This window comes from Delphinus delphis, chromosome 2, assembly GCF_949987515.2.
Source record: "Delphinus delphis chromosome 2, mDelDel1.2, whole genome shotgun sequence".
Lineage (NCBI taxonomy): Eukaryota > Metazoa > Chordata > Mammalia > Artiodactyla > Delphinidae > Delphinus > Delphinus delphis.
This window is the reverse complement of record NC_082684.1, coordinates 78596156-78607582: the sequence shown is the minus strand read 5'-3', so window position 1 is coordinate 78607582 and position 11427 is coordinate 78596156. Positions and strand designations below refer to the sequence as shown.

The window sequence follows — 11427 nt, the reverse complement described above, 5'->3', positions numbered from 1 at the left end:
CAAATCTTTACTAAAAATACACTTACGTCTCTTTTGCTATGTCCAATCATGGTGTTGGAAGGACTATACCAATGACTTCTTCATGTTGCTGGAGGTTTCCAATACCACCAAAGAGTTTTATTCCTTCCTTTAGTTCTTCTGGGTTCTCCACCAGCAGCATAGGAGTTTATCATTTAGGGAAATGCCTTTCCTTTTAGTACTTATGAGAAAAGGAGGTGCCTAAGGGAGGCTGAGCAGGCGTGCAGCTTCTACTGTTCTTACCGGAAAGAAGAGGGGGTCAGAGACCAGCACGCAATCTGGCATTCAGTTCCTCAACGATGTTGCCAATTTGTTTCGGCTAGAACATTTAAAGATGGAAGAGCACCACTGGATTTCCTTATTCTACTTCCCAGATTTCAGACCTTCTCTCTTCACAGTTCCTAGGTAGTTGCAATGAATGTTTAAAGAGGTATCACAGACAACAACCAAAGATTCAAAAGGTAACTGTTGGGCAGCAGGTCCGTCACCTGTGACCCCTGGGCCTCGACCATCAACACATCATCCATTTCTTCTTGGCCACCTCTTCCCTTCACCACACCCCCTCCCATAAGTTGCCTCTTCTTGGGTTAAAACACCATATAGCACACCTTCTCCTCACTTGATTATTGATACCTCACAGGCCTATGTTTTTAACTAACGTGTTTATATCATGCTTTCGTGTCATATATGATATACTTGTGTGCTCGATGATCATGCCAGTTACTCATGCAGGAATCTGAACTGCTATCTGCTGTGTCCTTGGATTTAATGCAGCTTGGCTAGGAAGAGAGGATGTTGTTATAAGTTAAGGTTTCTCCGAGTCTGACTAGTAGGTCAGGTGTGAGTGTCTGGTTAAATGCAGAGTAGAAATACTGGCCACTGTCCCTCTAGTGCAGTCAGGGCTATGCTTAGAGCAGCCAGAAGTGCCCACTCTGCTAAGTGGTACCCCAACTACTACTTCTCCGTGAAAAGTTTGGCGACACCTGTTGGAGTTAATACAATCTCAACTGCATTTTGGATGGACTGTTCTCAGGGCCTCCAGGTTGTTTTAGATGGCCCACCTTGAACACACTCTTGTGAACCTTTACCGAGCATGAAGTCAAGTTAGAAATGAGGGTGCTCTCACAATGCAGTCCACGTGTGGACGTGGGAAGGGTGTCCAGATACCTAATGCAGGATGCAAACTGGGAGAGAATAATGGGGATCCTGCCTAGTGTAGTGATACAGTATCACTACATTGGACTCACTAGGTTTCCCCAACAGAAGTAGGCAAACGCTGCTCTTTAGAAATAGGTATTTGACTGCCAATTTCTAGTCTGTCCACTAGGATGAAATCCAACCTGGGCTGCAATTGTCTAACTCTCAAATTCAGTGTTTCCATTCATTATTCTTCAGCACTGGTTCCCTGAGAGCAATGTTTTTATAGGGTTATAAAGCCACAGTCCTGCTTCCCTCCAGTGATTTTCTTGTGAGCATCCTACGTAGAGACCTGAAGTGGGCTACAGGGACCCCACGGAGAGCCTCCTGCCGTTCTCTCCCATCAAGTCTTTAAGGAGCCATTATTAAGGATCTAGACTTCTGTTCTTCTCACTAAACTCAAAGTTGATTCCCAAGGCACGGGCAAAACAGGTGCTTTTTCTTTTGTATGATAATACTAGAAGGCCTGTCACAGAGCACAGGGTAGCTGTAAGTAGAATTTGTTTGAAATCGAGGAATTCCTTAGGTCGTCTTCACCATTAAGTGAAAATGAAGAGAAACAATCTAGGAAAGCAGTATGATAAGCTCGCTCACAAGCAACTTCTTTTAATCATGTAAGTTCTTACCTGCTCTGCTAGTTTGCTTGTCTCATCCTTCTATTTTTTTGGGGAAAAAAACCAAACCATATTATTATATTCCTTTCCTCTGAACTGTTAGAAAAGGTGATTAGCACCTGCATGAATATGGCTTCATGACTTGATTTGATCCTGATTGTGCAACCTTGATTCCCCGAACGGGCATTCTATTAGACTATGGTGCTGCTTTAATTGGCCGAATCTCTTATGGGGTCCCTGAGGGGGCTGATGACTAGCAGGCATGTCCTGGGTAGACACTCAGGCCCCTGGGAAGATGGGGGGGCAAGGGGCAGGCCACATGTGGCAGGCGGATGGGGAAGGGTTTTAAAGTTTCTGCTCATTAGACGGTCCTCCACCAATTGGAGGAGAAAACTTGGGCCTCTCTCCTTTCAAGGCTGAAACCTGATAGGCTTTGATCTTCATCTCAGTTCACCCCAAGGCTCCTCTCTTCTGTCCTCACAAGATAGACTAGAAGAGTGGTGGCTTAAGGAAGAAATGTTAGGAGAGAGGTCCAATTTGGTTTCCCTGTGACTCAGGAGGCAGTGGTCACATGGGCTTCCAGGGTCAGAAAAAGCTGCCTGCGTATGATATTCCACTCAAAGTTCAATATCAATGTAATCACCTTCTTCCCATTTTGATGTAAAGAACTCTTTTTCTGCCCTTAGTTTGTTGTTTTTTGTTTGTTTGTTTTTTGACGTTAAAAAACCCCTGCTTCACCATACGTCACATGCCTGTCGGTCAAGGTCATGATAAAAGGGCTGCAAGTAGCATCTGCTCTCCTGTCTAGAAACTGCCTCCTGGGGTTGGTGGGAGAGGTCCAGCCACATCCGGTCCCAGAACACGGTGTACAGCTCAGCTGTAGGTTACCAAGGTGTTATCCACGCATAGATGATTTGAGGTGTGAGATGTGCTCTGAGTGATACTGGGTCACTTGTCCAAGCAGGTGCTTTGACCTCAAATCTGTCCCCACTCAGGTATCACAGTTTCTTCTGGGACAGAAGGGGTGGAGAATCCCTAGTGGTCCAGGAAACCCCAATGAACTGATATGAAAACAAAAGAATGGGTCTCACTAAATGGCTGATGCCAACTCCCTGTATCCTAATTTGTTCTCCAGGATGAAGTTTACGGCTATTTAACCCCCTCCTCCATCCATGTATAATTCCATTTTCTGTTCTGTTACATAAAAAAAACAATGAAAAAATAACCGTTTTTCGAGTGTGGGAAATAGATAGTCTTGGACCTCTTAAAGTAGTTTTGGTAAGTTTCAACATTTTTGGCGAGAAGGGTGCCCAGGATCTTGCTGCAATAGGATCAAAATTAAGATCAATAATCAAACCAGCAGGATGTAAAGACCAAGGCTTGAACCTGCTCAAGGCAACTGTCACAAAACATCCTTTTCTTCTTCTGTCACAAGTTTATATACATCAGGTTTGGGTTAGAAAGCTTGAAATCTCTGCTTTTAAAAAAAAATTGGAAAATCTTGGTAATTCTTCTGGTCTCATAACAGAGCGAACTTTGGACCTCTAGAAGAAACAGTTATCAAATACTTCTTCAGCAGTTTTTCATTGTTCCTATGGCTTAACAAGGGACTTCTTTAAGAAGGCACGGGGTGCTCAGAAAGAGATGAGCAAAATAAACATTTAGTGACATAGCTTTCGAGAACTTCTTGCAACACTGGTGTTACAAAGGATCATGCAGAGTACTACGTCTCACCGTCACTGTTCTCCTGTGTCTCTGTGTTAGTTGGTGCTCACACTGGCTTCCTTTTGACGCAGTCTTTCTTTCTGTTGTTTGAGAAAAAAATCGAGTTTAGTACAACTCCTTTTTAAAAATTTTCATCTTTCTCAAATTTTGGTACATTTCTCAAATGTCAGTCTAGAATGCCAAATAGAGTTGTACCAAATGCCCTAGAAATGAGAGGATTTCTATCCTTTTTCCTAGAAACCCTCAGTTTCCTACCCTTCCCACCCTATCACCTCACAAACACACAAAATAAGTAACCAGCTAATCAACCAACTATATCCATCTAAAACACCGGCCTTTACAATGCCAGGCTGTTCCGTTCTGTTCGCATCTTCTGTGACAAAGGTCCTAACTTCGTAGTGTTACTCAAAGACTCCTCCCATTAGGGAATGCTCAAGAAATAGTTTCTAGGAAGTCTAGATATGAAAAATCACTCTTTCCAAGTCGGGCATGTCTGCATGTGACCAACTTGGCAGGACTGAACAGAGGCTATGCAAAATGGAGGATGACGAGATTTAGTCTCTGCAGAATGGCAGAAGCTCCCATTTTGCCAAGGATACTCTGCTCCGTTCTTCCTGAGCTTCCTTCCCAGGGACAGCCTTCTAATGAGGAAGGACATGAAAGTCTGATGGCAAGATAAACAAGAGTACACAGAACAGAAACACAGACCCTCACTGTTTCTAGGACTTAGAAGTAAATATATTAAGCACAGTAAGACACATGGGTGTGTCTGGCCTTCAAGGTGGACAAATAGAAGGCTAAAAGAGAGATGGAACAAGTACAGTCCTTTGCAAAGAGCAGGTGCAGAGAGATGCCCTTTGAGAACAGGTCCTAAGCTTCTTGTGATCTAGGAGATGTGAAAATGCAGTGGATTACTAAATTGGCCTAGATGTAAACTTAAGATAATTTTTAAACACCCATCCTGTTTGGATACCATGCCTGACTTGTGAACTTGAATCAGGAATCAGTTTATGAGCTCTTCCCTAATTTCCACCAAAACAAACAGGCGACAGAACAAACCACCCCAAGGAGCAGAGGATCACAGCTGAGAGCTTACTCCCCATGGAGGTCACCAATAAAAGAATGCCACGGTCCACCCACTGTTTCCCCTTTGTCTACAGGCCTGAGTCCATTCTCTCTGCCCCTGAAAATAAGGCTTGGCTGTAAAAGTTAGGATAGAGGCCCAAATAAGAGGCCTGGGGAAAAGGGCAGTGTCTAATGAGGGAGGAAGACAGAAATAAGAGTTGAACCCACTGCCAACAGAAGATCATGCTCAAATGAGCACCACAAACGCATGGTCAAATGGGCACAGAGGATGTGTCCATTCGGGTAGGAGCTCTGTGAGCTAACCATGACTGTCCCTGACCCAGCTGTATGGCCCTGACTTTCCCATTTCTCACTCATCGACTTCACTCAACATTCATTGAGCTGCTGATGGGGCTGTGATGAGAACATCATGGTCAGTCAATAGAAATGACCTCACTTTTAACTTATACCCCACTTAGATGGTCAAAGGATTTAAAGCAGCCGGCAAAAAAGTACTAGTGGAGAATAAAGAAGCCAAGTAACTTCACTAAGGTTTTACAATTAGTAAGTGGCTGATCTGGGATTTGAATCTCTACATCTAAATGGGTTCCTAACCCATTTAGCTTTTCCAGCTGGAACACAGAGATTCCTTGTGATCCTTACTGAAAATGGGACTGTGGAGGACGACAGTTTCCCCTCACAGCTAGGAAGACAGGCTAGCCTGCTTAGCTTCTAGCCCAGGGAGAGCGGTCGGGGGACCCAGAGTCTCGTTCTGGTTCTGGCTATCCATTTGTGAAGTGATCCTAGGTAAGCTGTATCTTTCTGCATCTCAGTTTTACGAACTCTCGAAAGAGGATCATCCCTGCCCCTTTCCTTAACAGGGAGAAGGAATTGGTGAGGGTGAGAATACTTAAACATTTCAGGAGAGCAGTCCTTTGAGATGAGAGGGATCATGGCGCGGGGTGCGGCGTGGAAGGGTGTGAAATGGCAAGTGACTACTTGAGCGCTCGAGGCAGTGTTTGTTCCTCACTCTGTCCTCCCTTATATTCTTTCTTACCCATATGCTACTCTGGGAGGGGAACTGAGAATCTGGATACTACTCATTCCTCTGAGTTTTATCCTTTAAATTCTGACCCACTACTGGGTGCATCTCAGTTATAATGAAAAATCTTGAGGTTGTGAATGAAAAATGCATCTCACCAGACTAGCCGTGGGGTTAATTTTCTTTGTCTCCACTTTCTTCTCTGCTGTCAACTTGCTGACTGATTCCTGAGCCATTTTCAATCTGAAATGGAAACAGGGAGGGGGGAGGGGAGAGGAGGATAAGAAAGGAGAAGAAAAAAGGAAAGAAGAGAGAGGTCAGGTTAAACAGAAATCCAAATGCTGTTGAATTAACCAATTAGCAGTTTGAAAATATAAGGAACGGTTTTCAGTGCTTTTCATTACTAAATTCAAACTTTGAGAAGGTGACTGTTCTGGGTCATCAAAGCTGAATTTCCTTCACTGGCTGAGAGGCTCACCAAGATGTCTTTGGGGAAGGCTGTGCTTTTGCAACCAATGCAGGAGGAGTTTCTGATCTACGGAAGACTAGGTGGATTCACTGTACTCTCAGGGCACACTTCAAGGCTCTCTGGCTTGTGATCCACTCAGTAGGTAAGATGAAGACAATTTTGAAAAGCGAAATTTTGGAGAAACATAGGAAAACTACAAATATTAAAATTCACCAGTTCACATTAAGTGAAAAGACAACCCACACAGAATGGGAAAAATATTTGTAAATCATACGTCTGAGAAAGGACTTGCATTCAGAACACATGAGGGACTCTTAACAACTCAAATAAAAAGACAAATTACCCAATTTAAAAAACAGGCAAAGGATTTGACTAGACATTTCTCCAAAGACATACAAACGGCCCGTAAGCACAGGAAAAGCTGCTCGACATCATCAGTCATCGGAGAAGTACAAAGCAAAACCACAATGAGATTATCACTCCACAGCCACTGGGATGGCTGGAATTGAAAAGAAAGACAGTAACAAGTGTTGGAGGTGAGGATGTGAAGAAGTTGGAATCCTCCTACATTGCTGATGGGTCTGGAGAATGGTCCAGTCACTTTGGAAAAGAGTTTGGCAGCTTTCCAAAATGTTAAACAAAGTTACCACGTGACCCAGCCATTCGACTGCTAGGTATATAAATATATGTGTACCCAAGAAAATGAAAATGTATGTCCAGACAAAAATTTATAGGTAAATGTTTGTAGCAGCATCATTTATAATAGCCAAGAGTAGACACAGCCCAAATTTAGATTAGCTGCTAGATGGATAAACAAAATGTGGTGTATTAACACAATGGAATATTACTGAACCATAAAAAGGAATGAAGTGCTGATACACGCTACAACGTGGGTGAACCTCAGAAACATTAAGGTAAATGGAAGAAGCCAGCCAGTGACAAAAATCCACATGTTATGTGATTCCATTGATACGAAATCCACAGAGACAGAAAGTAGATTAGCAGTGCCAGGTGCCGAGGGGAGGGGAGAAGGGGCGTGACTGCTAAGGGGTGAGGGGTTTCTCCTAAAACTAGGTAGCAGTGCTGGTTGCACATCCTTGTGAATATACCGAAAAACCACAGAATTGGACACCTTTAAAAGGGTACATTTTACAGTATGAATCATCTCAATAAAGCTGCTATAAAAATTCAGTTCCACAACATGGTATTATTTCTTATCCAGCTCATCAGTTCAACGAAGTAATATTTCTTATCCATCAGAGAGGCGAATCAAAGCCAGGCAATATCAGCTGTTACTGGGGATGTGAGGAAACGGGAAGTGCCGAACTGGGTATGAGGGCCTGTAAGTTGGTACAGCTGGCTTTGGCAGCATCAACTGAAACTGAAAACATACATACCCTGTGAGCTGTCAATTCCTCTTCTAGGGAGATACCCCAAAGAAACTTACAATTAGACACATCTTTCACTGTGACAATATATGCAATAACGAAAAACTGAAAACCACCTAGTGATCAGATTCAATAGGATGATGGATCGCTGATAAGAGCAAACAGTAATAGCTAACATTTATTGGGTGCTTACTGCATGTCTGGTCCTGTTCTACCTGCTTTATTTGAATTCAACCATTTAATTCTCACAACAACCCTGTGAGATAGAAACTTTCACTACTTGTATTTTACAGGTCTTAAGCACCGTGCAATGATGCTTGTATATTATATTCATTTAATGGAATATGGTATAACTGTGAAAAGGAATAAACTAGATCTGAATTCACCAATTATGGATATCAGAAACATGATATTGAGAGAGTGATGAATTCTGCAGAGTGACAGAGTGAAGAGGCCATCTAGCCTGATGGTTAAGTGCTCGGCTCCAGAACCTGACTGAGATGAATTCTCAGCCCCACTACTTATGAGCTGTGTGACCCTGGGCAAGGGACCTCTCTGTGCACCTAAAAAAGAGGATAACAACAACAGTGTGGGCTACGCAGAGTCATTGAAAGGACTGAGAAAGTGCTGCTCTAGGCACTGTGTAATCACTCAACATGTGTTCACTACTATCGTTACTGTGTATGCAACATGCTACCTTGCATATATATTGGGGAGTAGTGCCCAAGAAACAGTGTTGTTCACAGATGCCTGCACAGTGTCTATGAACATACATGTAAACATCTATATTTATATGCAGACTGGAAAGATACTAGTTTCATGATAGAGGTTATCACTAGAAATACAGAAGAGAATGACATTGGGAGGTAGTATATCTACTAGAATTTCATTTCTATCTATAATACTTCATTTTTCAATGTAAAATCTTAAAGAATATGTGGCAAAATGTTAACAATTCTAGGTGGTGGGAATATGGGTGTGTTAAATTATCCTTAATATGTTTCTTTATTTTAGAAATGTCTTCAAAAAAATTTTTAGGGCTTCCCTGGTGGTGCAGTGGTTGAGAGTCCGCCTGCCGATTCAGGGGACACGGGTTCGTGTCCCGGTCTGGGAAGATCCCACATGCCGCGGAGCGGCTGGGCCCGTGAGCCATGGCCGCTGAGCCTGCGCGTCCGGAGCCTGTGCTCCGCAACGGGAGAGGCCGCAACAGTGAGGGGCCCACGTACCGCCAAAAAAAAAAAAAAATATATATATATATATATATTTTAAAATACCAAATATTTAAAGACCCACCAAATCACAGACATTAAAAAAAAAAGAACATGCTTTTTCTTCAGGGCCTCAAATACAAACCTTTCACTCAATATTAATCACATACTCACTTAATATTGAAGAAGTGGCTGAGTGCCTTAGCTCTTTACTTATCTAGTTTTGCACAATTTGCTTGAAACACACACTTCATAATCCAATCTCCCTGCCCACATGCACAAGTTAGTTCAGTGAATTCAACATGCTGACTTGTGCATCAGAAAAGAAGTAAAAGTGAGACAAAGACGAGCAATGATTTATAAAACCCAAGAAATACATCTGTGAAGCTGCCGTGAGAACGGGCAATTCTGGACAGGGGCATAGGTCTGAGCGTATACACCACACTACCTACTAAACATTTCTGCTTGCAGCAGTAACTGTGACTATACCCATACAAGAAAGGAATGCGCTAGAAGGTTCACAGCCAGGTCAGACTACATTGGAGACTGACTACTAAGGAATCTGCAAACCAAGATGATGGTGCTGTCAATGAGGCCACAGCTTGTAGCATCTACTTTTCTTGGCATCTCTCCGGCAAGATTTGTTTTCAGAGAGAGCACTTATTAGTGACCCTTTAATCCACATTCCAATGGAATGGTTTGGAATTACTATTTCTCTCTGGGCTCCCTAACTTCTAGGGCACTTTTGGGAGTCATCTTTTGCTTAAGTAGTTCCTTTTCACCTTAGAATTCTGGTCTCTTCTTTCAGAGCTGGTCTTCTACCACACTCCTGGCTCAGCATCGCCTCCCCCAATTCCCAATTTCACTTCTCAGAAGCCCTGCGATCACTTCCCACGTTCTCTCAGTATCTGGGGGGATGGTGGTCGGGGATGTGGAGGCCAGGAGCCAACCTAAGGTCCTGTCCGCACTGCTAACCTTTTCCTACTGGTCAGTGGCTGTCCCGCAGACTACAGGCTGCCATGCATACCCCAGGCTTCCGGGGACAATTCTGATCTTGGTGACTCCATCCTGCTCGTCTCTAAATGTTCTCATTCAATTATGATGTCTCCCTCTCACAGGGCGCTCTTGAAAAATCATCAAGGATTGGGAGAAAGCATAGCTTGGTGGCAAGTAGCTTCTGCATCAGCGAGGCTTGATTCTAACTCCAACTCTGCCAATTACTAGAAAACTTGGAGCAAGTTAATCAACTATCAGTTTCCTTATATATAAAATGGTATGATATATATAGCACATATATATGTATATATATATATATACACACACACGATATTAACTCCGTGGTATTATTGTGAGGATTAAATTAATTAATATATCTAGTAAAACCTCTAGTATACATGGTATATAGCAAGTGGTCAATAAAGGATAACAATTATGGAACCTTCCATCACGGATATAAAGGATTACTCCTTAAGAATGCACAACAGTAGTTTCTGACTACAAATACAACAAATGGAGCTATTAGCTAAGTACTATCTTGTAGTAATACCATTTAGACGTGTCCTGAAGGCAAACCACATCAACGAATGCTATTACCCCGAGATTTAGCAAACCAAGGGAACTCAGCTCAATTTTTCTGATCTGAACACAGATTCTAAAAGTCATAACGAGAAGCTACACTTCGGTGCAGGCATGACATAAATTTTTCAAACAAATACGAGAAACTATTTCAACTTCAAAAGGAAGATTCCATCTACTTCCTCCCATTTTTCCAGGTTCCTTGGAGGTATCATAAGTAAAATTTAAATTTCAAATAGTATAGAACTTCTGAATAAATATATATTTTTCATGTTAACCTTTTCTCATAACCAAAATAACACTTGTTCCTTATAGGAATATTATATATCTATACACAGAAAGATTATATTTTCAGTTTATATTATATATTTAAAAGTATAAAGAAAAAGTAAGACTCACTGGCCATTTAAATACTTCTCTGAGAATGTAGTTAAGACATAATGGGACCAGTTAACGAAAATTATCACATACAAACCTCTCAGCTAGACAGTAAGATACATGAGGGTAGGGATGGTGGCTATCATTTTTATTGCTGTGTTCCTAGCCCTTGATACAGTAGCCGGCACACATATACATGCTATGAAAAAATAGAGACCTAGAGAACAAAATCGAAAAAAAATCCTCTACTTTCCTGAAGTACTGCTCACTTGAATTTCTTGAAAGTGCTGAGCCATGAGGCTGCCTGAGTGTTCAACCTGCATGGTCGTGTGGGGCTTCCTGGTTTAATGCACTCCCGTCACTGTCTTGAAATTATTAGTATATGTATATATATATATATTTTTGGCCGCACTGCATGGTATGCAGGATCTTAGTTCCCTGACCAGGGATCGAACCCTGCAGTGGAAGTGCACCTGCAGTGGAAGCACAGAGTCTTAACCACTGGACCTCCAGGGAAGTCCCTTGAAATTCTTAGTTTTTGAACAAGGGGAGCCCCATAAATTATGAGGTTGGTCCTGTCTCAGACTTTCTAGGACATTTAAAGTCATTTTATCATTAAAATGGAACATTTTCCAACCTTGTATTTCCAAGGCACATTTATGACATAAAGAACGAGAAATCTGGTTGGATACAGTTCATACCTCCTGCCAAGGTTCATTCATTTCACTGTGTTGTGAACATTTTTACG

The 11427-nt window shown here is 42.2% G+C and overlaps 1 protein-coding gene across 1 annotated transcript in view; it reads right to left on the bottom strand.

Moving 5' to 3' along the window:
* Window positions 1-312: 312 nt before the first annotated feature.
* FMN1 (formin 1) overlaps window positions 313-11427 on the bottom strand; it is a 400563-nt gene continuing 389448 nt past the window's right edge. Inside the window, exons 17-19 of the mRNA XM_060003541.1 lie at window positions 5820-5904; window positions 3564-3634; window positions 313-419 (exon numbers count right to left, since the gene is read on the bottom strand). Coding sequence (XP_059859524.1) covers window positions 3590-3634; window positions 5820-5904 — 130 coding nt within the window. The 3' untranslated portion in view covers window positions 313-419; window positions 3564-3589. The remainder of the gene's footprint in view (window positions 420-3563; window positions 3635-5819; window positions 5905-11427) is intronic.